This window comes from Rattus norvegicus, chromosome 8 (assembly GCF_021556685.1).
Source record: "Rattus norvegicus strain SHRSP/BbbUtx chromosome 8, alternate assembly SHRSP_T2T, whole genome shotgun sequence".
Lineage (NCBI taxonomy): Eukaryota > Metazoa > Chordata > Mammalia > Rodentia > Muridae > Rattus > Rattus norvegicus.
Window position 1 is genome coordinate 74418077 of NC_141541.1, and position 27527 is coordinate 74445603.

General features: G+C 47.1%; 1 protein-coding gene across 8 annotated transcripts in view; it reads left to right on the plus strand.

Moving 5' to 3' along the window:
* Window positions 1-987: 987 nt before the first annotated feature.
* Window positions 988-27527, plus strand: part of Dapk2 (death-associated protein kinase 2) — a 119007-nt gene continuing 92467 nt past the window's right edge. For 7 of the 8 annotated variants that reach the window (XM_087561148.1, XM_087561147.1, XM_087561145.1 and 4 more), the window contains exons 1-2: window positions 1007-1130; window positions 8218-8315. Coding sequence is in view for 4 of the 8 variants with exons in the window: in XM_087561145.1 (XP_087417271.1) it covers window positions 8239-8315 (77 nt within the window). In the remaining 4 variants the exon portion in view is untranslated. 8 annotated transcript variants of the gene reach the window in all.

Consider the following 27527-nt stretch of genomic DNA (forward strand, 5'->3'; position numbering starts at 1 on the left):
AATCTTGCTTCTCTGGTCACTGAGAGCCCTCTAACCTGTACAAACCTGAAAGGTCACACTTGAAGGTCTGGGATCTTCCTGGAGGCTGCCCCTGATACTGCAGCAATGGTCAGAGAAGAGCAGCTCTCACTTGCCACTGTTTCTTCTCCCCGATTTTTTTTTTTTAAGTCCTGGACTCCAGCCCATGGCCTATTGCTGTGCACCTCTAGGGTGGGTCTTCCCAAAGCTCTACAAACACAATCTAGAAATTTCTATAGGCATGCCCAGGGGTTGACCTCCTGCATGATTGATTGTAAATTCAGCCACATTGACAGTATTAGCCGTCACAGTGACTTAGGGCTGGAGGCTCTAGGTGACAGTACTTGAAAGGCCTCTGGTCTTGAATGGAGACCGTTGAACTTCAGTTTTGTTTTCAGCCACCAACACTACCACACGACTTCTTTTCTCCTCTGATATTTTCTGGCAAAAGGAAGAGAAAAAGAATCAACTCCTAGGTCCTTCATTAAGACAGGCTTAATGGTGACACACGACTACACTCAAGAATGGTGCCAGGCTTGGCCTGGGAAAAGGGCAAACGCGGCCAATCCTCAAGCTGGGTCTGGGATGAGTGGGGGACATGACGGCTTCCTACCCTTGTGTGAGACAAAGGAGGCGAGGTCCCTAGAGGATCTGTGCAGTCAGGGAGTCCGGAGTTGGAGTAGTGGGACTCCCTCAGGGTGTACGTGGGTGGGGGCGAAGGGCAGAGAAATACTGTTTTCCGGCAGTTGTGCTGGGCTGTGAAGTGCGTCGATCATTAGCTTACTCAGGTTGATTCGCATCAGGTGGCACAGCATGTGAGAGACAGGGCGGGATAGGACGAGGGAACCTGTTGGTCGCCTGAGCATCCAGGCCCTCACCTCGGGGCGGTCCCGCGGGGGTTCCAGCAGGGGGCGCCCCGAGCTCCGGGCCGAGTGTCCGGGCGCGCCTCCAGCCGGCGCCTGGGACGGGGCTGGCCGCTCCGCCCCCTGGGTTCCTCGGTGGCTCTGCGGGCGGACGCCGGGCTCAGGGAGCAGAGCTGAGAGGATCGCCGCGCACCCCGCCGCGCCCCGGCGCACGTCCTGCCCTCCGCACATGCAGCGCAGCCTCTCGCCGTGAGTAGCGCCCGGGCTGTGGGACTCGACGGCAGCAGGGGCTGGGGTAGCCGGGCATTGCCTGTCTAGGATATGGCCCTTCTGTGGTTTGTGCGCTGTGGCGGCACCCGGAGGCCAGTCTGCACGCTGCTACCTCGGGGTGCCTCCTAAGCTTGGCACTCTGGTCCCAGAGACGAGGTGGGGAGACGGACAGAGGCCTGACATCTGGGCAGGAGAATGAAAACAACCATGCATCAAGTTTGGCCCCCTCAAAAGGGGGACTAGTCCTCGGTAGGAGAGAGACAAGCCCAACCTCTGTGGGCTCGCACCTCCTCCTCCTCCTCCCGGTGTCAGCCCTGGAGGTTGCTTCCTGCGAAATGAACCTCCAGTGTGGCCTAACAGCTGTAGGCAGGTAGAGGGACACTCCCAGGTTCCCTATCATCTAGAATCTGAAGGCAGCTAGCGGCAGCTCTTTTTTGGGAATATTAGTTCCCAACTAAGTGTCTTGGCATCCTAGGGGAATTTTGTTGACTAAAAGGGGCTGGTACATTGACTGTTTCAGAGTTGAGTTCAAAACCCTGTTTTATCCCCACCCGTCCGCTTTTTAAGTTTTGGGCATCTAAAGTGATGGTATTGATAGCCCAGTAGCTGTCTTCGGAGGCTTGAGTACGTGTCAGGAATGAGTGAGTATTTACTGCCCCGGGACAACAAACTACCTGCTAGTGGGAATAAAAACCAGCCAACCCTGACCACTTTTCTAGAGCCTTCCATTCTGTTAGATGTGAGGGCAAACAATCCCGCTGCTCAAAGAAACCGAACCTTTTATCAAAAGACGAAGTTTTTCTCATGTCAGCTTAGGGAGGTGGTTGACCTTCTTTGAGCCCCAGCTTCCTTATCAGGCATCGCCCAAAGGGGTTCTGTGATGCTAGAGTCCCCTCCCTTCTGCTGGCAGCTTCCCCAGAGCCTGTGTCTGAGGATTCTATATAGGGGTGTGCTTGTGTTTGTGTGTGTGTCTGTGCATGTGTGCGCATGTGCATATGGACGTGTGTGCTCCAAACCACTGCCTACCCCTGCCATAGCCTGGCTTCTCATACTGGAATTGGGTGAGGTGGGTGAGAAGCTCAGAGGGTTAGCACTGCAAAATGAGCACTGACCAGGAGAGGAAACTCAGGGAGTGTGAGGGGATGTTCCAGACCTGAGCACCTTCTCCTTGGAGTTGTCTTTCTAGAAGCCACTGACTCTCCAGTCTTGAGCCACTCTTGGAGGAGTTGGGTGGAAAGCAAGAGAAGCCCTGGGAAGTTTGATGGCCTAACTCTGCCATGGTTGAGAAGTCCTTATCCCTCTCTGGACCTCAAATTTCTCCTTTTGTCAAATGAGTGACTTAGACTGGATGCCAGTGGGTTCAGACTTTTTGTTTCAAGTTAAGTTTTTGCCTCAAACCCCAGTCCCCAGCAAGGATACCGTGGGAGTACTCTGGCTCACCTCCTCCGCCTGCTGACTTCCGAGGAAGAGATTAAACTGGAAAGGTGTCTGTGAGGCCCCTTTCTGTGGGGTCCCAGGGAGTTGCTACCTCCTAGAGTGTTGCTTGGTATTAAGGCTATGGGTAGGATTCCCAGGGCCTCCTTGGGAGAAATGTGGACGTCCAGATGGGTGTCATCTTTGGAAGGTCTGGAGCTGGTAGCCTGAACCTCTGGTTAAAAGGTGTAGTCATGCGCCTTGCCTCTGGGGTGCTGTTTTCAGGCTTTCAAAGTTGGGGCTTAGAATTCTACCTTAGAGTTGAGAATTTATCATTTTTAAAATGAAAATTGATCTTGTGGAGGCGTGATGGAAGGGTGGTGAGCGACCACATGTGTTTGATTTGATAATGGAGAATCTGAGCTGTGGCCATGAAAACAAAGGCCGGGGTACTAGCTGCAAGCCACCCACCGTCTTAAGATGGTTACTGTATAATACCTGCTTGTATTAGCTATTACCTAGGGGACAGAGGTGAGAATGCTACACCCTTTGCCTTCATGGGCCTCCAAAAGCATTTCCGATACGCCATCTTACTTATAAAATAGATATTTGTTAGGGCGTTGGAGAGATGGCCCAGTAGTTAAGAGCACTGGCTGCTCTTCCAGAGGACCTGGGTTCAATGTCCAGCACCCACACGGTGGTTCACAATCGTCTGTAACTTCAGTTCAGAGGATCTGATGCCCTCTTCTGGCCTCTTTGGGCACTGAAGACATGTGGTGCGTAGACATCCATGCGGGCAAAACAACCACACACATACAGAGGACTAACTCTACAAAAATAGTTTAAAAAAAAAATAAAGTAGGTATTGGTTTACTCCGTGACACTCACCCCAGGATCTCATATATCCAAGGCTGGCCTTGCACTCATTAGGTAGCAGAGGATGACCTCGAACTTCTGTTTTCCCTGCCTCCATCTCTGGAGTGTTGAGATGGTTGGTGCGTGCCTGGTTAGGGAGTGCTGAGGACTGAAGCTATGGTCCGGTGTCTGCTAGGCAAGCCCTCTACACACTGGGCTGTATGCCCAACATTTTATTTTTTCATTTCTTTTTCTTCTTGGAGACAGGGTTTTACCTCATAGCTCACACTGGCCTGAAAAAATTGTATTTGGCACTGGGGACAGAAGCCAGGCCTTTCTATAGACCCTGATAACTGGGAAGTCTCCTCAGCCCTGTGGATAAGTCTTCTCCAGATGGACTCGCACAGCATAGGATCCTTTTGTGGAACCTGGTTTCTTTTGTTCTTCATGCTTCGTGCTTTACACTTTTATACAGTGACTCCCTTCTCCTGCTGATGGGCGTTTGGTGGGTTTCAATTTTTAGTTGTTGCTACTACTTTAGTTGATGCTGCATGGACCATTCTGGAACACAGCTGCACGTGTTTCTCACAGTGCGTTCACAGAGATGGTTCCATGGTATTCGGAGTGATTCTCGAAGTGTGTACCCCCTGGTAATGTGTGGGTGTCCTGGTTGCTTTACACACTCACCCACAGCATGGTGATAAATGGGGCCGTTCTCCATGGATGTTTGTTAGAAGCTTGTGCTCAGCCAAGGGCAATGTGATTATAAGTAACAGAACTGGGATTTCAATTCAAGCCTGTATTCTCTTTTTTTTTCAAAATTTATTTTCATTTTCTGTGTATGAGTGTTTTGCCTGCATGTATGTCTGTGTACCACATGTGTGCCCAGAAGAGGGCTCCAGTTCCCCTGAAATCACAACTTCAGATGGTTGTGAGCCACCATGTGGGTGCTGGGAATTGAACCCAGGACCTCTGCAAGAGCAGTTGGTGCTCTTAACCGCTGAGCCACCTCTGCAGTGTCTTTGCCTTTACTTTTTGAGACAGGCACAAATTATGAGCCAGGATGAAAAATTTATAACCTAATCCTGTTAAGAGGATCTTTCTAGGATTTGAAGAGGGACGCACAGGGTCAGGGAGCCTCACAGAGAAGGAGGCACTTGGGCTCCTAGACCCTAAGGGCATGGAGCAGCTGTCCAGTGGGCTCCTCATGGAAAGAGCCTTCCCAGAGGTGAGACCCGGCAGGGTGAACCAGGCAGCAGGAAAGGCCCTCTGTAGCTGTGATGTATGCTATGTGGAATAGGGCGTTGATCTGTGGCTGAGTTCTCTCGCCCTCCACACCACCCAAGCCATGTTTCTGGGGGAAACGGGAGCTTCTTTGAATCCAGCTTAGCTCTGACTGGCAAATGGAGCTGGTCTCTCACCAAAGGGAAGCTCATAGCTCTTGTGGGACCATGCTTCATGTCCCTGCCAACACAATTTTGAGGGTTTTTCTGCTTTTGTCTATCAGTGGCGATTGGTGCCCTCCCCTGGGAGCTGATGAATGGTTTGCTTGGAATGAGTGTTGGTTTCAGGAGGCTTGCGGGGGACATTGAAGATTTATTTAATTTATATAAGTACACTGTAGCTGTTTTCAGACACACCAGAAGAGGGCATCGGATCTCCATTACAGACGGTTGTGAACCACCATGTGGTTGCTGGGAATTGAACTCAGGACCTCTGGAAGAGCAGTCAGTGCTCCTAACCACTGAGCCATCTCTCCAGCCCCGTGGGGGATATTGAGAATGAAGACAGGTTCAGCTTCTGATCCTGGTTGAGTCAACCTTGCGAAGGGGATGCTAAAACCTTTTCCTGAGGGGGAGCATGTATGTCTCCATGGCCACAAGAAGCAGAGACACAGTGTCCTGGGCTATGACAGTAAAACCACCGTCCTCCTTACTTGTATGGTAGCTTACATCTCTCCCCACCCTCCACCCAGTGGATCCCCTCATACTGGTGTATGAAGTAGATGTTAGGGATTATAGGGCGTCTCTGTTTATAGATGTGGATGAGAAAGGGCACCAGCCTGCTGTGGGTTACAGGGATAATCCGAATCAACCCAGTCCTGTGTCTAGGCTCATTTTGGTATCTGCACACTCAGGCTTTCCTTGAATATACAGTGGACATGAAGAAGAAGGAGGATACATGAAGGGTCATGGGTATCCACAGCACAGGTGACCCTGAAAGAGATCTGGGAGCTAGGCCGGCTCTGTCTAAGGGTCTCAAGGATCTTTGTGCTTTGGCAGAAGGATTGAAGGAGGGAGTATTTTGGTAATGGGACACTAGTTTGTGAGAAGGAGACACATATACATCCATTAACATCTGCAACAGCCCCAATCTCTTGATGTTGGTGAGACCTGTTCTATGTGATGGTCCCTCTAAACCTAGAGAGGAGAGTCTTTCAGGGTCACAGACTGAGTGCAGTTGGCAGGCAGAAGAAAGGCTGCCCATGCTACCCCAAATAGGTCTTTGCTAAGGATCCTTGAGTGACACGTCCATAAACAACTGGTCCTAAGTCTGTAATGGGGCCCTGCCCGCAGGGTGCTGTTCTCAGGTGAGCTCCTTTGGGAAAGAGATCACAGGGGAAGTTACAATGCCCACGGTGAGGGTTCTCTGTGGCATAAATGGCCCAGTGTCTTTTGCTGAGTTGCCCAGTGCAGGCAGAGATAGCCGTGTTCCATAGATGAAGAAACAGGGTTCCTTTGCCAAGTGATGAGGTAACAGCGCTAGATGTGGGTAGCGCTGGAACCAGCACCTGAGGCTCCTGACTCCTGGTGCTGTTTTACTTTGTCACAACATTCCCACCCATGTTCCCTATGAGGTTGAGTGAACATTTACCAATCCGTTCAGACTCGCTGTCGGGTGGCACAGCTCCCAAGGAAGCTGAGGTCATGATAATCCCTTGTCTTTCCACAGCGCCTAATCATTCACGAAACAATTTCATGATTTGAAATAGGTTTTTACAGCACTGGCCCCATTTTACAGATGGGAAAGCTAAGTGTCTGGTAACTGAAATGATTTACCCAAGCAAAACTGGGCCTTACATGTTCCAAATGTTCTACCTCTGAGCTGCATCACCATATTTTGGCTTTAAAAATATTATTTTATGTGTAGAGGTGTTTTGCTGGCATGCGTGTCTGCATATCACAGGTGCATGCTGCTAGCTGAGGCCAGAAGAGGGCATCAGATCCCCTGGAACAGGAGTTACGTGTGATTGTGACCCACTGTGTGGGTGCTGGGAATAGAACCTGGGTCCGCCGGAAGAGCAGCAAGTGCTCATAACCACTGAGCCATCTCTCCAGCCCAGCTCTTGATTTTTTTTTTTTTTTGAGACAGGATTTCACTGTTTAGGCTGGCCTTGAATCCCTGATTCCCCTTGCACTCAGTTATGAGGTCATAGATTCCCATCTGCAGACACCTGTGGGGTCATAGATCCCTGGCTGCAGACACCTCTGGGGTCATAGATCCCTGGCTGCAAACACCTCTGGTGTCATAGATCCCTGGCTGCAGACACCTCTTGTCCCAGTAAAACTGAATTAGTGAGAACAAGCAGCTAAGGTTCCCATGATTTTGTTTCTCTGTGAACTGCTTCAGACAAATCTGGAAAAGCAGAAAGGGTTCTTTTTCTGTTTCCTTCAGAAATAGGAGACAGGTGTGGTGGTACATGCTTGTGATGTCAGCACGGGGGACGCTGAGGCAGGAGAGTTACTGCAAATTTGAGGCCAGCCAATGAATTGTAGACCAGCAGAGGATCATAACAAGACTCCGTGTCAAAAAAAATTAATTTTTTAAAAGAGGAATCAAATAAGAGATTTGGGGAGGTGGCTCAGCAATTAGGAGTTCTCACCCTTCTGGAGGACCCGGGGTGAGTTTGCAAAACACATAGGAGGTGGTTTACAACTGCCTGTTACTCCAGCTCCTGGGCATCTCATAATCTTTCCTGGCCTGCTTGGAACCTGCACTGGTGTGCTCATATCCATAAACCAACACATACATCTAAATGTTAATAAAATAAAATTTAAGAGAGAAATAAAACCTATATGTCTTACAGTTACTATTGTTGAAACACCATGACCAAAGAAACTTAGAGAGGAAAGGGTTTAGTTGTCTTTCACGTCCACATTGCTGTTCATCACTGAAGGAAGTCAGGACAAGAACAGGGCAGGATCCTGAAGACAGCAGCTGAGGCAGAGGCCATGGAGGAGTGCTGCTTACTGAATTGCTCATCACGGCTTGCTCAGCCTGCTTTCTTGTAGAATCCAGGATCACCAAGCCAGGGATGACTCCACCCACAATGAGCTGGACCCTCCGCTGTGGATCACTAACTAGAAAAATGCCTTGTTGTATGGAGGCATTTTTCCCAATTGAGGTTCCCTCTTTTCATATGACTTGAGCTTGTGTCAAGTTGAAAACTAGCCAGGACACTATATATCAGTGGTTCTCAACCTTTCCTAGTGCCATGAGCCTTTAATACAATTCCTCATGTGTTTCTCCTTCATAACTGTAATTCTGCTACTGTTATGAATCATAATGTAAGTGTCTATGTGACTCCCAAAGGGGTCGGGACCCACAGGTTGAGAACCACTGGTATACCTTATCAGCCAGTGAGAAGCTCAGACAGACCCATTCTTAAGGAACCAAGGTTGTGGGCAACTTAGACTGTTTGCTGCTTTGCAGTCAGTTCCTTTCTTTCCAGACTCAGACTCTTAGGTTTGTGTTCGTTTGTGTGGCTACCCTAAGCTTAGGTTTCTTTCCATTTCAGGATTGCGTGGTCCAGGCCTCAATGAGGAGTCCAAATATGGAGACATTCAAACAGCAGAAGGTGGAGGACTTCTATGACATCGGAGAGGAGCTGGGCAGGTAAGAGATTGTGTGAAAGGTGGAGGGCGTAGATGGCCAGACACACTCTTCTCTTGGCTGATTGGTGTTGTAAAGCCGGGCTTGTCACAGGGCCGTTGGGAGGCTTGCAAAACAGGCCTGAGGTTTATTCATCCTCACGGGTGACTCTGCAGACCTTGTGTCTCTGGAAATAGCGTCACAACAGCAGCAGAGGTGCACGGCTGGGGGCTGCTTTCTCTATACTCTAACTGACCTCTAAGGGATATCTTCGTGTATCTGACACTTTACCCCCCCACAAAGCCCCCTCTCCAGGCTGGCCGGACATCTGACCTGTTGCTTTTGTTCTTGGTCTCCCGTTGGGATCCTCCATGGTTTCCCAGGAGTTTCTTTTTAGGAGCCTGAATGGGAGGTGAAGTAATCCCCTGGGAAAAGGGATTTGTATTGAGTAATGGCCACGCCAGCCTCGCCTCGTCGGGGAAGTTTCTGGGATCTGAGTTATGTTCGCTCAGCCCAGAGCAGGGCTGTGCTAACTAACCCTCGTCCTCTCAAAGTCACTATTTTGTAAAGGGAGAGACTGGATTTTTCTGAAGCTTCCCTCTGGACTTCCGTTTCTAAGAATGGTTGATATTTAGATGGTAATTTAGTGGTTACGAGACACCAATCCTGAAGTTCTGGTCTCAAAACCATGTGGGGGATGGAAGTTATTTTCACTCTGGTCTTACAGGTGGGAGACAGTAGACCAGGGTTTAAAGGGGTTCCTCTAAGTTACTGAAGGACCTGTCCTGTCTGTCTGTCCCTGCACACCCGTCCTGCTTTCTCGTGTGAGCAGGGTTCTTGTACACTCATATGTGTTTCTCGGGGCACGCCGTCTCGTCAGCCCTTCACACCCCGAGCCGAGCAAAACCACAGGTTGTTTAGGGTGCGTGTGAGACAGGTCAGGTAAAACAGGAAGTGTTTCGTCTTCTTTAGAACTGTTGAACTAGCACTAATTCTTATATCCCTTGTTTTAAAGCCAAACAGAATAAGGCCTCAGGGAGCCTGATTCCAAGATGAGAGGCAGTGGGGGGCATGGGTTAGGGAGTAACCCACCTAGCAGGCTGGTTAAGTGGGGAGCAAATGTCGGCAGGCTTTGAGGGTCCCTCAGCTTTCTGTTGTTGATCTTGGACCTAGAAAAGGGATGCAAGGAGGATAGAGGGTAGAGGCTTGGGGTGCTCTTCTGGAGCCTGCCTCTGAATGAAAAAGCGGGGTCTCTTTGCTGCAGGCCCTTCTGCCCCTCCCCCCTCCAGCACAGGAAACAGTGTCTCCTGGCAGGGAACTGCCAAAGGTGTTTGAGTTGGTGTTCTTGCCTTTGCCTGTGTTCTGTGCCACGGGTACAGTGATGTGCAAGGGACTGTGCATGTGTCCCTCCTGGAACTCCAGCCTGGCAGAGGCAACAAGGCAAGAGTGGGACTGGACTGATGTCTGAGGGGCAGAGAAACTGAGAAGTTGGCTGGTCAAGGGCCCTGGAGAAGGATCCAAAGGATGTTCCCCACTTTGGACATGAGCTGTTACAAATGGGAGACAATAGAGCCTCAGGCCCTCCCTTGTTGCAGGTGTAGAGGCTGCATGTGTCTCACAGTCTAGGGTCCTCTATCCTCAAAGATTGGTAGAGTTGACAGAGGCTGGGATCTGTGGAGTGGTCAAACATGCTAGGACTTGGCCAGAAGAGGTTCATGAGCTAGAAAGGCCATCACAAATCCTCCCTTCTGGGATCCTTATTTGACAGTTGTAACTGAGGTTCAGGGTTGAGAAGGGTCCTGCAGGGGGCTAAAGAACGGATTGGAATTAGAGCTACTTTGAGGACAGCCACATAGTTTTTTGGTAAGGTAGGAGGTGCTGGGGGGACCCAGCCCAGGATTCTGATGTGAGGACCTACTGTGTCCCAGGCATGGCTGAAAGCGGTAGTAAGTAAAACAGGTGTCCTGTCTTCTTGCAGTCTGATTTATTGATGCAGAGAGGCACCAAACCAGAGGATTTACAGAGAATGAGTCATGGTCAGGTCAGATATGAAGGGAAAGGACAGGGTGCTTTGAGGATGAAGAATGGGAGATATATTTAAGGTGGGCTGCTCTGAGCTCTGGCGTCCATGCTGAGTGTAGGTTCTTGGCTGTACACACTTTGGCTCCGGCCTGCTCACAATGCTGGAGGTTGTCTACTGTTTCTAGAGTGTTTAGAGAAATGCTAGTTTGGCCTTCCTAACTACCAGTGGGGAAGAACAGGAGGATACTGACTGGAGCCAGGCTCACAAAGAGAATCTCATTTAACCCGTAGTTTTATATGAAGCGAAGACTGGTGGCTTGTCCTACGTCACAAAGTACATGTGTGATGGAATGAGGTAGGGGTTAGTGATCAAAGACCCACAAACCCAAAATCATTTTCCTTTATTTGAATGCTTCTAGGGAGCGGGAGAGAATGTCAAGTAGGGGAGTTGGTTTCTTTTCCCTTTTCTGTTTGGCTTTGAGAGTAGGTGTTTGGGACCAAAGCAACATAATAAACCTCTGTGTCTCAAAACAAACAGCCAGGTGTATGACATACACCCTAGTCTCCATGCTTGAGAAGTAGCAGAAGGGGGATCTGTGTGTTGGAAACCACAGCTACCTGGTAAGACCCTGTCTTAAAACAAACAAACAAACAAACAGACAAACAAACAGACAAACAAAAGAAAAAACCCCACAACAACAGCAGCACAGCCATATTAAATCATCAGCTAGTTTTCTTTCTGAGCCTTTCTTCTAACTTGCCAAGGGTGTTTCTCACTCTTGTACACACCCCTCCCCTTTTGTGTCTGCTTGTGCACGGTGTTCACATTCCTCCAAGAGCTAAGGAGGCCCAAACAGCAAAGAGGGGCCGGCGGCTCAGGGAGAGGCCAGGCGTGAGATTAGGCCTACCACGAGTTTGTGCTGGGCTCTTTGATGTCAGGTAACATCTAGTTTCCTATCTTAGGCATCAGACCACACTGAAACTAAGGCCACGCACCTTCTGTGGCTTGTTTCTGCCCTTGCCATTCCCCCATTGTTAAAAATGTTACTTTTAGGGGGCTGGAGAGATGGCTCAGAGGTTAAGAGTACTGGCTGTTCTTTTAAAAGACCTGAGTTCAATTCCCAGCACCATAAGGTAGCTCACTATGTCTGTAATCAGATTCCAGGGAATCTGCTATCTTCTGGTCTCCACGGCACTAGGCGTGCCTATGATACACAAACACACATGCGTGCAAAACACCCACACATTGAAAAAATTATACTTTTTAATTGAGATCCAAATTAGTTGCTATCCTCTCAATAGCTTACTATAACCCCCTCCATCCCACCACTTCCCATACCCTTCCTAAAGAATTAATTAGCTTTTTTTCTAACACCCCCTGGGCTTCTGGGACTTCAGCCATGGGTCTCCAAGCCCACTGTGGTGTTCGTCCCTGTCCTTTTACACTTGGTGAGTTCTCAGCACCCACTGACACCTATAATTAAACGCAGAGCTATCTGGAAGGTGCTTTGAGTTAAATGTGAAGTGGATGGCCTCTGTCACACCCTGCTCTCATAAGCCCTGGAATTGAGATAGAAGGGAACACAGGACACAAATCACCTCCCTCCACGGAGTACTCATCACAGACTCTTTGTTAAAAAAGATTTACCTGTTTGTTTATTTGTGTGTGTGTGAGATCGTGTGTATGTGTACATGCATGCAGATGCTATGGAGACCAGAAGCACCAGATCCCTACAGCTGGAGTTACAAGAGTGTGTGAGCTTGTCAGTACTGGGTACTGAACTCAGGTCTTCTGCAATATCAGTACACAATCTCAACCTGAAGCCATCTCTCCAGTCCGACTGCATTTAATTCCTTTAATTAGTTAATTACATTTTTTCTGGGTATGTGGGAGTTGATACTCTCCTTCATCATGGGGGCCTGGAGACTGAACTCGGATCGTCAGGCTAGGGGGCAGGCAGCTTTCTGCACTGAGCCATCTTGGCGGCCCTGTGTTTAATTCTCATACCACCATGCGATGCAGAGACGGTTCCAGTCCAGCACATGAGGAAGCTCAGCCCTGAAGCACTGAGTAGCTACCTCAGGGAACAGACCATGAAGTGAAGACGACAAACCTCAGAGAAAGTCCAGGCTGAAAACCAGGGACTTTCTCTAGGCAGAGCCCTGTTCCTCACCCTGATCTGGGACTTTTGCGCTGGTATTTCCTGCCTCTGAGAATGTGAAGTGACTGGCTCATGTCAAGGCTCAATACAAGGGGACTCAGTGTTCTCATTTGACAGCTGGGGCAAACAAGAGAAGTAAAGATATATATTTATGGTCATGCAGTCTGATGAGGACAACCAGGACTCAATTCTAGGCCTGTCACTTTTGGGAAGGTCATGTTCTTTTTAGATTCATTTGTTTTACCTTTTGTGTATGAGTGTACACATGAGTTCACCAGCTCAGTGTAGACATGCTTGGTGTTGGCCTCAAGGAAGCCTTCTAGGCTATAGTTGTGCCCTAGACTATAAGCCGGCAGCTTTTATTAGGTGAGCATGTGTGTGTGTGTGTGTGTGTGTGTGTGTTTGTGTGTGTTTGTGTGTGCATGTAGATGTGCCCTAGACTATAAGCCAGTGGCTTCTATAAGGTGCATGTGTATGTGTGTGTTCACGTGTGTGCGCATTTGTGTGTGTGTGTGTGTGTGTGTGTGTGTGTGGTGTGTGTGTGTGTATGTGTGTGTGTGTATCCGTGTGTGCATGTAGATGTTTGGGTTCCCATGTGTGCTTTAGGCTATGTCTCAGGTACCTATTGTCTATTGGACATTGTCACAGCACAGGGGAGTTAGGGGTCAGTTCTTGTTGAGCTTGAAGCTCAACTTGGGCCCAGGAATACTCTGAAAAGCAAGTGAAATGAACCCTGAAGATGTGTACCAGGAGTTCAGATGAGGAACCTACCTCTTTGGGAGGGGTGCGTTCTCATGATTGAGTCCCAGAGCTGGTGATGAGGGATCCTTAAAGTGAGATTGTGTCAGGACTCAGGAGTGGTAGGCCTGGGCTTGGGTGAAAGAGCAGACAAGGGTGAAAAACCCCAGCTGCCTGCAGAGAGCCCTGGATGACAGAGGTCCTGGATGAGGGAGGGGGTCTGTTCGTCACCCATTGTAAGGAAAACAAAGCACAAAGCCACTCAAACAAAGTGGCAGCATGGAGCCTGCTTCAGTCAGTGGGAAGCTTAGCATACATGCAAATTGTTCTGATTGATGGGTGGGTCCTGTGGAGCTCAGTTTGCACTGTGAGTACCTAAGGGTTGAGAGACTCTCTTAGGGGTCATTGATGCCATCATCTCCCCAGGATTTATAGATGTCCTTTATTTGCTATTCGTTTCTTGCCAGCATGTAGATGTGTGTGCGTGTGTGCGTGTGTATGTGTATGTGTGTACCTATGGAGACTGAAGGGGGCATCAGATCGATCTCCTGGAATTGGAGTTATAGGCAGTTGTGTGCTAGCTGTCCATTGTAGGTGCTGGGAACCAAACTCTCTGGTCTCTGCAAGAACAGCAAGTGCTCTTAACCACTGAGCCATCTCTCTAGCATTCCTTCCTCCCTCCCTCCCTCCCTCCCTTCCTTCCTCCCTCCCTCCCTTCCTTCCTTCCTTCCTTCCTTCCTTCCTTCCTTCCTTCCTTCCTTCCTTCCTTCCTTTATCTGTGCATGTGAGTGTGGGATGGAGGGTGTGCCAGGCCACAGAGTGTCTATGTATGGAAGTCAGAGGACAACTTGTGGAAGGAGACTCTCTCCTTCCAAATGGTGGGTCTCAGGGATTGAGCTCAGGCCATCAGGCTTGGGGATAAGTCCCTTTACTGCCTGAATCATCTTGCTGGCCCTAGATATCCCAGCATTTAGCATCTTTTTATCCCCTTTCTTCCTTCTCTGTCTGTCTTCTTTCTTTTTATCCCCCGAGGCTGTGGGTGTTTCTGTCCATTATTATCTCTGAGCCATTTGAAAGTGGTTGCAGACACAATGCCTCTTCATCTCATGATACTTTATTATGTATTTCCTAACGACACAGACCTTCTCTTTCATCACCAGGACATTTAACACTATAAGCAGTCACTTTTATTCTAAGTATATCAACATGTGTGTGTGTGTGTGTGTGTGTGTGTGTGTGTGTGTGTGTGTGTGTGTGTGTGTTGTTTTGTAAGGATGTTGATAGACTATATCACTATGTAGCCCAGGTTTGCTGCAAATTTGCTGTATAACTCAGGTTGGTCTCCAACTGGCACTCCTGCTTCTGTCTCCTGGTGCTGGGGTTACAGGTACATGTCATGCCTGACTCTCCTAGCCTTTAGCATTCTGGGATTTTTTTGTTTGTTTTGTTTCCCCCCCTTGAGACAGGATCTCATATATCCCAGGCTAGCCTTGAGCTTGCTATTACAGCTGAGGATGACCTTGACTTTGCAATCCTTCTGCATTCATTCCTTCCTAAGCGGTAGGTTAGCAGTGCGTGCCTGGTTTCTGTGGTGCTGGGATGGAGCCTGCAGCTCTGTGTATGTTAGGTAAGCACCCTACACACGGAGCCCTGACACTGCCACTAGTGTTCCTTGTAGGTTTTTCTCCCTACTTTACCCAGTGCAGGATTGTGTGGTGTAGTATTCCGTTGTCACCGCTCTGTAGCCATCTTTAATCTTGAATGGTGTCCTGTGTGATAATGGTATTTTTAAAAAAAAGGCCTTTTAAAAAGGAAGTATAGATCGGTTAACTTCATCCTGTTCTCCTCCTTAAACATTATCAATTAACACTTCTGGGTTTTTAAAAAAAGTGCTAATAAGAGTGCTTCTGTGAATTCACTTGTTCAGAGTCCTCTCTTGGCATTATTTCTGTTGGGTGTGTTCCCAGAGGTGGCATACGGAGGCGAGAGTTATGGCTGATTTGCTTAAGTGTTGAATGGAGAAATACTAAGCAGTGCGTCTCCAGCAAGTGTGCATTCCTTGTGGCCTTGCCAACACTCACTCCTTGGTATTGGTGTGTGTGTGTGTGTGTGTGTGTGTGTGTGTGTGTGTGTGTGTGTGTGTGTTTGTGTGGTATGTTAAGATTTTTTCATTGGGAATTTTGAGTAGTAAAAACCTCATTTACTTTCCCCTTAACCTTAGCCTTTATTGTCTTTGTTTCTTTACTTTTCCGTCTATAGTATTTCTGTCTCATTTCATGGATAAAGTGAAGTTCTAGCCACAGCAGGAAGGTAGGGCACACACAATATGCTCCGTTTCACAATATGATGAGAACAAGGCACTCCACTGACCCAGGCTAGCGGGGCCGAGGGGCAGATCTTGGCACAGATGGGTGGTGCTCCCTCTTCCAGTTGTAGAAAGGATGCATAGTTCTGGGGCACCCAGAATGCTAGTCCCAGGGTTCTGCTTGGAAGCATGAAGACAGCCGTTGGGAGAGTGGGTGTTTGAGATAGGGGTGCTTTCAAAAGGAAACAGGAGCGAGCTCTCATTCTCCCTGTTGCTAGGGAAACCAGAGCTGGGGCTCTGGGCCTCCCCATCACCTCATCTGGACTAGAGCACCCAGGACTCCTCTGCAGTGTACTGAGTTCTGCTGCCAGGCTTGACACCTAGGGTGTCCCATGAGGGGCAGCCACAGCCACAGCCACAGCCTTGTCACATTGCCCAGTCTCAGTGTAGACCTTCGAACCTAAGGACTTTATTCCACATTGCCTAGTCCAGGGGACAGAAAACTGCATGAAAAATCTGAGTTGACCTGTGAGAGACAGACCCTGGAGCTTATCAGGTGGACAGGCTGGTTTTGTGTGTCAGTGTGACACAAGCTAGAGTCATCAGAAAGGAAGGAGTCTCGGTTGAGGGAATGCCTCCCTGAGATCCCGCTGTAAGGCATTTTCTCATCCTATTATTTGCTATAATAGCAAGTTCAAGGCTAGCCTGGGATCTTTGGGGGAGGGCCCAGCCCGCTGTGGGTAGTGCCATCCTTGGGCTGGTGGTCCTGGGTTCTATAAGAAAGCAGGCAGAGCAGGCCAGGGGAAACAAGCCAGTCAGCAGCACCTCCATGGTCTCTGCACCAGCTCCTGCCTCCAGGTTCCTGCCCTGCTTGAGTTTCTGTCCTGACTTCTGGTGAGGAATGTCAATGTGGAAGTGTAAGCTGAATTAACCACTTTCCTCCCCAACTTGCTTTTTTTTTCTTTTTCTTTTCTATCTTTATTAACTTGGGTATTTCTTTTTCTTTTTTTTTCTTTTTTCTTTTTTCTTTTTTTTTTTGGAGTTGAGGACCAAACCCACGGCCTTGCGCTTACTAGGCAAGCACTCTACCACTGAGCTAAATCCCCAACCCCTAACTTGGGTATTTCTTATTTACATTTCTTTTTTTTTCTTTCTTTTTTTTTTTTGGTAATATCTTTTTTTTTATTAACTTAAGTATTTCTTATTTACATTTTGAGTGTTATTCCCTTTCCCGGTTTCCGGGCCAACATCCCCCTAACCTCTCCCCCTTCCCTTCCTTATGTGTGTTCCCCTCCCCATCCTCCCCCCATTGCCGCCCTCCCCCCATAGACTAGTTCACTGGGGGTTCAGTCTTAGCAGGACCCAGGGCTTCCCCTTCCACTGGTGCTCTTACTAGGATATTCATTGCTACCTATGAGGTCAGAGTCCAGGGTCAGTCCATGTATAGTCTTTAGGTAGTGGCTTAGTCCCTGGAAGCTCTGGTTGCTTGGCATTGTTGTTCATATGGGGTCTCGAGCCCCTTCAAGCTCTTCCAGTTCTTTCTCTGATTCCTTCAACGGGGGTCCCGTTCTCAGTTCAGTGGTTTGCTGCTGGCATTCGCCTCTGTGTTTGCTATATTCTGGCTGTGTCTCTCAGGAGAGATCTACATCCGGTTCCTGTTGGCCTGCACTTCTTTGCTTCATCCATCTTATCTAGTTTGGTGGCTGTATATATATGGGCCACATGTGGGGCAGGCTCTGAATGGCCGTTCCTTCAGTCTCTGTTCTAAACTTTGCCTCCCTATTCCTTCCCAAGGGTATTCTTGTTCCCCTTTTAAAGAAGGAGTGAAGCATCCGCATTTTGATCATCCTTCTTGAGTTTCCTGTGTTCTGTGCATCTAGGGTAATTCAAGCATTTGGGCTAAGAGCCACTTATCAATGAGTGCATACCATGTGTGTTTTTCTGTGATTGGGTTACCTCACTCAGGATGATATTTTCTAGTTCCATCCATTTGCCTATGAATTTCATAAAGTTATTGTTTTTGATAGCTGAGTAGTATTCCATTGTGTAGATGTACCACATTTTCTGTATCCATTCCTCTGTTGAAGGGCATCTGGGTTCTTTCCAGCCTCTGGCTATTATAAATAAGGCTGCTATGAACATAGTGGAGCACGTGTCTTTTTTATATGTTGGGAGCATCTTTTGGGTATATGCCCAAGAGAGGTATAGCTGGGTCCTCAGGTAGTGCAATGTCCAACTTTCTGAGGAACCTCCAGACTGATTTCCAGAATGGTTGTACCAGTCTGCAATCCCACCAACAATGGAGGAGTGTTCCTCTTTCTCCACATCCTCGCCAGCATTTGTTGTCACCTGAGTTTTTGATCTTAGCCATTTTCACTGGTGTGAGGTGAAATCTCAGGGTGTTTTGATTTGCATTTCCCTTATGACTAAAGATGTTGAACATTTTTTAGGTGCTTCTCAGCCATTCGATTTTCCCCAGCTGTGAATTCTTTGTTTAGCTCTGAACCCCATTTTTAATAGGGTTATTTTTCTCCCTTCAGTCTAACTTCTTGAGTTCTTTGTATATTTTGGATATAAGCCTTCTATCAGTTGTAGGATTGGTTAAGATCTTTTCCCAATTTGTTGGTTGCTGTTTTGTCCTAACAACAGTGTCCTTTGCCTTACAGAGGCTTTGCAGTTTTATGAGATCTCATTTGTTGATTCTTGATCTTAGAGCATAAGCCATTGGTGTTTTGTTAAGGAAATTTTCTCCAGTGCCCATGTGTTCGAGATTCTTCCCCACTTTTTCTTCTATTAGTTTGAGTGTATCTGGTTTGATGTGGAGGTCCTTGATCCACTTGGACTTAAGCTTTGTACAGGGTGATAAGCATGGATCGACCTGAATTCTTCTATATGCTGACCTCCAGTTGAACTAGCACCATTTGCTGAAAATGCTATCTTTTTGCCATTGGATGGTTTTGGCTCCTTTGTCAAAGATCAAGTGACCATAGGTGTGTGGGTTCATTTCTGGGTCTTCAATTCTATTCCACTGGTCTATCTGCCTGTCTCTGTACCAATACCATACAGTTTTTATGACTATTGCTCTGTAATACTGCTTAAATTCAGAGAGAGTGATTCCCCGGAAGTCCTTTTATTGTTGAGGATAGTTTTAGCTATCCTGGGTTTTTTGTTATTCCAGATGAATTTGCAAATTGTTCTCTCTAACTCTCTGAAGAATTGGATTGGAATTTTGATGGGGATTGCATTGAATCTGTAGATCACTTTTGGTAAAATGGCCATTTTTACTATATTAATCCTGCCAATCCATGAGCATGGGAGATCTTTCCATCTTCTGAGATCTTCTTCAATTTCTTTCTTCAGAGGCTTGAAGTTCTTATCATACAGATCTTTCACATGCTTGGTTAAAGTCACACCAAGGTGTTTTATATTATTTGGGACTATTATGAAGGGTATCGTTTCCCTAATTTCTTTCTCAGCTTGTTTCCCTTTTGTGTAGAGGAAGGCTACTGATTTATTTGAGTTAATTTTATACCCAGCCACTTTGCTGAAGGTGTTTATCAGGTTTAGTAGTTCTCTGGTGGAACTTTTGGGATCACTTAAATATACTATCATGTCATCTGCAAATAGTGATATTTTGCCTTCTTGCTTTCCAATCTGTATCCCTTTGATCTCTTTTTGTTGTCTGATTGCTCTGGCTAGGACTTCGAGAACTATTTTGAATAAGTAGGGAGAGAGTGGGCAGCCTTGTCTAGTCCCTGATTTTAGTGGGATTGCTTCAAGTTTCTCTCCATTTAGTTTAATGTTAGGGACTGGTTTGCTGTATATGGCTTTTACTATGTTTATGTATGGGTCTTGAATTCCTGGTCTTCCCAGGACTTTTATCATGAAGGGGTGTTGAATTTTGTCAAATGCTTTCTCAGCATCTAATGAAATGATCGTGTGGTTTTTATCTTTCAGATTGTTTATATAATGGATTACGTTGATGGTTTTCCGTATATTAAACCATCCCTGCATGCCTGGGATGAAGCCTACTTGATCATGGTGGATGATTGTTTTGATGTGCTCTTGGATTCGGTTTGCCAGAATTTTATTGAGTATTTTTGTCGATATTCATAAGGGAAATTGGTCTGAAGTTCTCTTTCTTTGTTGGGTCTTTGTGTGGTTTAGGTATAAGAGTAATTGTGGCTCCATAGAAGAAATTCGGTAGTGCTCCATCTGTTTCAATTTTGTGGAATAGTTTGGATAGTATTGGTATGAGGTCTTCTATGAAGGTTTCATAGAATTCTGCACTGAACCCATCTGGACCTGGGCTCTTTTTGGTTGGGAGACTTTCTTTTTTCTTTTTTCGTTTTTTTTTTTGGAGCTGGGGACCGAACCCAGGGCCTTGTGCTTGCTAGGCAAGCGCTCTACCACTGAGCTAAATCCCCAACCCCGGTTGGGAGACTTTTAATGACTGCTTCTATTTCTTTAGGAGTCATGGGGTTGTTTAAATGGTTTATCTCTTCCTGATTTAACTTCGGTACCTGGTATTTGTCTAGGAAATTGTCCATTTCCTCCAGATTTTCAAGTTTTGTTGAATATAGGCTTTTGTAGTAGGATCTGATGATTTTTGAATTTCCTCTGATTCTGTTGTTATGTCTCCCTCCCAAGTTGCTTTTTGGTCACGGTGTTCACAGCAACAGAAACCCTGACTAAGGCGTTAGGATTGGTTGTTTTGTTTTGGTTTTTAAAATAAAAATAAAAACAAAATCGTGTGTGTGTGTGTGTGTGTGTGTGTGTGTGTGTGTGTGTGTGTGTGTGTGATAAAGCCTTTTACTGCCTCTTGTGAGCTTGGGGTCAAAGGTATGGGCTGCTATGCCCAGCTAGGATAGGTTTTACAAGTGAACTTTCCTAGTGTATTTGATAGTAGGGAACTCCAGCTTAGAACCCTAAGCAAGCAAAATGGTGTCTGTACTCCCATATCTGTTTGAGGATCAACATTAAAAATCTTCAGTTATTTAGTATATGTTGAATTACAACACTTCAAAACATGCAGAAATTTTGCTTTTTCCCATGTTATATAATACCCAGATAATCATGTGGATCTTGTTTTTTGGTCTCCAGTCCCTCAAATATTTACCATTTGGCCCTTTGCTGAGAAAAATGTGCCTGCTTCTGTTCCTCTTCAGGAGAGCTGACTGTTTACACAGTAGAACTCCTTAAAGTGGACTCTCAAGGAGGAGAAGGAACCAGGGTATAAATAGGTCTTAGTGAAAGGGGAAGAGGCCCCCGGGCTCCTAGGCCCCCAGACCCCCTGCTCCCTTGCCCCCCCTCACCAACCCATACAGGCCCCTAGACACTCAGGGCTCAAGGAAGCCTCTTCTTTTCAGAACCGTGGGGCACCCAGGTGAATCCTGCCATTTTCAGAGAGGGGCTGAGGCAATAAGAAGGAACTGAGACTGGAGTACCAGGGACTGTCCTCTCTGGACCCCGTTCTGCACTAGGCACAGGGCTAATGACCTGGCTTAATCCTTGCAGCCAATTGGGATGCTATGAATTCTTACTTTTTTTTTTTTTTTTTTTTGGTTCTTTTTTTCGGAGCTGGGGACCGAACCCAGGGCCTTGCGCTTCCTAGGTAAGCGCTCTACCACTGAGCTAAATCCCCAGCCCGAATTCTTACTTTTTAAAATTATTTATTTATTTTTATTTTATGCACATTGCTATGTTTTTGCTTACATGTAGGTCTGTGTGAGGTTGTCAGATCTTGGAGTTACGGCAGTTGTGAGATGCCATGTGGGTGCTGGTACCATGTGGTTGCTGGGAATTGAACAATGGTCCTCTGGAAGAGCAGTCAGTACTCTTAACCATTGAGCCATCTCTCCAGCCCCAAAGTTTGCCTTTTTTACAGTTGAGAAGTAGAGGCTTAGAGGACTTAACCAACCAGCCAGCATGAGTTGGAGCTGGGATTTGCTGATGATGCATGACTCTGATCCAGTGTTCCCTTTAAAGTACCAAGTTGCCTAGGATTTTCTTTCTGCCTGTGACCCCCAGGTCCCTCTAAAGAGCAGGAAGTAAGATTCACCAGTGCCTCTGGCAGTTTACTGGACATCTGCTGAGAGTCCCCTTGTCCATTTCATGGCTGGGATGTCTTCCCGTCATACCTCTATGACAGCATCTAACCTGAGGCTCTGATACTCTAATCTTGAGTCCTGAGCTGCTGGACTATAGTTGGCTGGTCACAGGGCCTGGAGTGTGACAAAATGACCTCTGTCTCTAGGTCACTTATGCTTAGCACTTCAGGGTGAAACTACAAGCAGAGAGGAGACCATGGTTGCTGTGGTTCTTTCTGGTTAGCGTGACATTCTAACCAGTCTGTGCTTCGGAGGTGTCTGTGCTGAGAGACAAACAAGGGGGTGAGAGCAACTGAGACCCACTTCAGGGGACAGCCCAGGGCCAGACCCCAAAGGGTCCATCCTAGCAGCACAAGTCTTGAACTCTGGAGTCACCAAGTGCACATAAGATCCTGGCTCAGGTGTTGTGAAATGTTTGACTCTCTTCTCATAGGCTGTGTTTATTTGTCCTGAAACGGCCACTGACTCACAGAGCTGTCAAAACCCCACCCGTGGGCTGGGGAGATGGCTCAGTGGTTAAGATCACTGACTGTGCTTCCATAGGTCCTGAGTTCAAATCCCAGCAACCACATGGTGGCTCACAACCATCTGTAATGAAATCTGAGGTCCTCTTCTGGTCTGTCTGAAGACAGCTACAGAGTACTTATATATAATAAATACATTAAAAAAAACCCCACCTGTACAATATGAGTCCTCTGTGTTTTCTGTCTTTTTGGGATCTCCACCCTTTAAGATTCAATGTCCAAATAAAAATGAATATTCCTGGCCTGGTAGCACACACCTTTAATCCCAGCACTTGGGAGGCAGAGGCAGGCAGCTCTCTGAGTTTGAGGCCAGCTTGGTCATCACAGTGAGTTTCAAGCCAGTCAGGGCTACATAGTGAGTCCCTGTCTCATAAATAGTGGTGGCAGCAGCAGCATTGGCGGTGATGATGGTGGCCTAGGTGATGGTGGCCAATGTGATGTGTGTGTGTGTGTGTGTGTGTGGGGGGGTGGCATTTGGAGAGGTGGCTCAGCAGTTGAGTCCTTGTAGGCTTGCAGAGAACCTGAGTTTGGTTCCCAGTGCCCAGACAGTGGGCCTTTAACTCCAGTTCCAGGGGATCAGACACCTTCTTTTGGCTTCCACGTGCATCAGGCATGCACATGGTACACACATGTGAACACAGGCATTTATACATACACATAAAATAAAAATAACTTTTTTTTCCCTTTAAAGAACATTCTGTTCCAGACTACCAGGAAATCCGATTACCTGACCTAACCCTTCCAAGGCCCCCAGAGAGTGCTTCCTCCTCCACAGCCAGGCTCTCAGAGCTGGGGGACCACCTTGCTGTAAACAAGGCCACCCTTTCTCTGTGGCCTAACCCAGCAGGGACCAAGGGCCCAATCTGTATCTGCCCCTCATCTCTGAGAGGACTGCAGGGTCAACTGAGTTCCATGCTATCATCAGAGGTGCTGAGAGGAAATTCTGCACAGAGAAGACCGTGTCTCCCAGTGGGGTGACAGACATCTCTGATCACGTGGCTTGTGCACTCTGCCATGCTGCCATTGGCTTTTCTTGTACTTACCGCCCAAGAGAGGTGGTCCATCCTTCCACAGTTGGGCAGTTGGACTGTGTTTAGATAGCCTCTCCCTGGGTGAACATTGAATCTTTTCCTTTTTTGTTTTCTGTTTCTGGTTTGTCTTTTATTTTTGAGTCAGGGTTTCACAGTGTAGTCCTGACTGGCCTTAAATTCATGATTCTCTTGCCTCTGTTTTCTACCTACTGCGATTACAGGCATGTGCCACCATAGCCATTGACTTCTTTTGTAGATTCAAAGGTGTGTTGAAATTTTCCCCCCAAACAAAGCCAGTTCTCAGATGGTTGTCAATAAAGTGCTTGTCATGCAAAGGTGGATGGCCCTCGAGGAGCAGGACTCAGTATTGGTGTCTGGCCTGCACACACACACACACAGACACACACACAGACACACACACAGACACACACACGCATGCACGCACGCACGCTTGCACGCACATACCACCACCACCACTATCACCACAACAATAGCGATCCAAACAGAACAGACAGTAGAAAGCCATTGTGCCCATCTTACAGATAAGAAAACAAAAGTACAAAGGCCCAGTCTCTGCCCTGGAGAACAGAGAAGACAGATGAGTGGAGATAAGGCATCAACGCATCATCCTTGAAATGACTCCTGAGAGGAAGAGGTTTAAAAGCCTATCTTCCTGTTCTTACAGCGAATGGACCTGGGTTTGATTCCTAGTACTCACCTGGTAGCCCACAACTATCTGTAACTCCAGTTCTAGGATCTGATTCCAAGCAGATTCTACAGGTGGTACATATGTATATGCTCACACACATAACATAAAAATAAATATATATTTAAAAGTCATCTTAAAGCAGGATATCTACAGTAATTTTTGAGTTTGGAGTCGTGACTGACATCTCATGTAACCTCTGATTTGGGGTTCTCCTGGAGTCTGTGCATGTCCCTCCCTATAAGACTTCCTACTGGTTAGGAAGGTCCCCAGGCACTAGGTTAGAGGCTTTGGATCTTCCTCTCTCTTCCACAGTTCCCAGTGTCCCTTCCCTCTGGGAAGTTAGTTTGCTAGGCTATATCTGTGGGGCAGCTAAACTTCCATCTCTAGCATGCGGTCAAGAACTGGTCCTTTAAGGTCAAAGGTCAAACTTGGGTGTGCATTACTGCTGGTGGCCTGTGTGAGACTGGGAAAGTTGTTTCAACTCTCAGACCCTTGGTTTTCTTCATGTGTGGATGAGAAAGGTGATGTGTACTGTGTACTTTATCAGGTCAAGATTTGAACCCAGCCCTCTCCTGAGGACTTTATGAGGTTATGGCTGAGACTTGAAGCATGACGATTGTCATGTGTGGCCACACATGAACCACGGATTTCAAACAAACATGCATGCAAGAGTTTAGATTTAGAAGTCTGGGATAGTGCTTGCTTCTGTGTAGAATTACACAATTATACAAAGTCAGTTCTTCAGATGATCCTTGAGACACACAGTAGGCTCTCTGGGATATTGGTTTATTCTTTTCTTTCCTTCATTAAAGAAGTTTCTTTGTCATTTTGGCTTTGTCTTGGCTATGTTAATTTACTTACAATGGATGCCTTCTGGGCTCTGTTCTTTTCCACTCTGTGTGTGTGTGTGTGTGTGTGTGTGTGTGTGTATGTGTGTGTATGTGTGTGTATGTGTGTGTGTATTTATGTGCATGCACACATGTATATATATGTATGTGTTCATGAGTATATGTGTGTATGCATATGTGCATGTGTGTATATATATATGTAAATGTGTGTGCATGAACATGTGCATATGGATTTGTACATATGTGTATATTTGTGCGTGTGTGCATGCATACATGTTGGAGGTCAGAGGACAACCTCTAATGTTGGTTTTTACCCTTCACCTCTTTTGAGAGGTGGCATCTGCCACTGTGCACACCAGTCTAGCTGTCGCATGAGCCTCTGGGGAGTCTCCCGTTTCTACTCCCTATCTAGCTATAGGAATGCTGGGGTTGGAGACATGTCCTACTGTGTGGGTTTTGGTGATCTGAGCTCAGGTCTCGCCTTGGCTGGCAAGTGCTTTTACGCAGTGAGCCATTTTCCCTAGCCTAACCTAATGCTTTGAGGAAAATAACCATTGACCAGAGGAAGAATGTTGACTATCTAGTTGTACACAATTGCAGGGCAGCTCCTCCATTGTCTCTGTAAGATTGCTATGCGTAGCACTATCGAGGCTTGCTGGCCCTTGTTGATTTTGACTGGCGCGTTGATAGTTACCCTTGTAAAAACCGCTTTACGTGCCTCAGACGCATGTACTTCTTTCAGTTGCTACTTCAGTTTGCTCTTTTCAGGGCAGGGGACTCAGCCATGTCCTCCTGCACAACATCTCAAACGGTGTCGGGAGAAAGTGACTGCTAGACTGAAGGAGATAGCTCGACTAGCCCACCGTCCACCCATTCACTGTGGAAGAGTTCTCACTGCAGCTGCTCCGCTGGAGACTCTTAGTGAACCGTTCTTTTTCTGCGGATCCTCTGCTTTTGTTCCTCACTTGTCTTCTTCCTAACTTCTCTCAGCCCTCATACTTTATAAATACCTCCTTTCCTTCCGAGACCTTCACATGGATTCCTCTTCCCAGCCCCATCCAATTCATCGCCCCTAGCGTTTGTTTTGTAGATCCCTGTCTTAAGCAGCGTGCTTTCTAGGGTTCAGGCTGCATTCCAAGCTAGACTGTGGACCCTTTGAAGATGGGCCCAAGCGTCAGTCATGGTGTCCTGGGTACTTCTGGTAGGTAGCTGGATTTATTTACATTAGGTGTTCAATACACATGGGTTGTCGCAGTCACAGGCTGTGTCCAGCCATTGCTGAGCCCCCGAGGGCTATGAATTTGTGTCTGTACCAAGGAGAAGGTAGAGATGAAATCCTGGGTGGCATTTCGTCAAGGCCCTGCTCCATGACCTTTATTGTTTTCTTGTCAGGGTAAGACAGAGCCAAGGGACAAGCATGTGGAACTATTTGATACTCTTTGGCTATTTAGAATATTTACTTGTGCACTTTGCAGTGTCCCAGGATCATCCTGCATCGCAACATCTTTTTGCACTGGTGTGGGCCTGGTGACCCTTGTCCTGACTTGTTTCTTCAACCCTCGGTGGAGCCAGGTTCTTTGGACCCAGAGAGAAGCACCTTCTCTCAGGAAGGTGTGGTCCTGGTGAGGGCTGTTTTTGTAGGCAGGGCCTGCTCCCATCTGAGTAGGAAGAAGAGGAAGAATCCTGTTGCTATGGAAACTCCAGATCAGAGTTGGGGCTTTCTTGGGCTTTCCAAGGATTAGAAGAATAAAAGACTCAGCTGTGCTCTCTAGATCATCTGCCATAGCCTTGGAATGAAGAACTTGATTCAGATACCAGTTTACCAAACAATATGCTGTGTGTCCTTGATGTGGTGCTGTCCCTTTGGGTCCTATGTCATGTCAGTGGCAGAGACAGGACATGAGGACAAGTCTCACTCGAGGTTCCTTAGTGTTTCCACTTCTTTTTTTTTCTTTTCTTTTCTTTTTTTTTCAGAGCTGGGGACCAAACCCAGGGCCTTGCGCTTGCTAGGCAAGCGCTCTACCACTGAGCTAAATCCCCAATCCCATGTTTCCACTTCTTTATAGAAACGTTTTGCATATTTGGTGCCACAAAAAGTCACCTTTCCTTTTAACATGTTTCTTTTGCTTCCCTAGATGCCCTTGAGAAAAGGACCTTATTCCAGAGCCCTGTTGTTGGAGGTCTCCCCCAAACCATGATCCCCCTGTTTTTCCTTTCTGTCAGTATTTCCTTTAGGTCTTAGACTTTAGATTACCCAATGGATATATTTCTTGACAGTCTTCCAGGAGAGATGTTGCCTTGGGGAGGCATCTTGTCATCATTGGTGCATAATGCAGATATGAGTGAGGGGCCAGCTAGATGTCACTTTGAATAATCACTTACCATTGATCCTGAAGACCTGAGTTCAGTCCTCGGGACCCATGTGGTGGAAGGAGAGAAACAACGCCTGAAAGTTATCCTCTGACTTCGACACGTATGCTGTGACGTGTGCAAAACCATACCCAATAATTAAATAACACACATTAAAAAAAGAAGAAAACCTAACAAACTACTATTTAATGCCAGCTGGAGGACTGAGGGTGTCATAGTATCACTTAATCATTATTTCAAGAGACTGGGCCACTCTGGGAAGACCCTTGTGAGAAATGAATCCTCTCAAAAACCTTGGCCCAAGTTTTAGCTCCAGTTAGTTATATTCTGTTGCCTTCCCAACTAATCCTTCATGTTGATGGACTCCATGAGACAAGACAAGACGGTGTTAACTTGTTAACATAGGAGCAGAAGAGT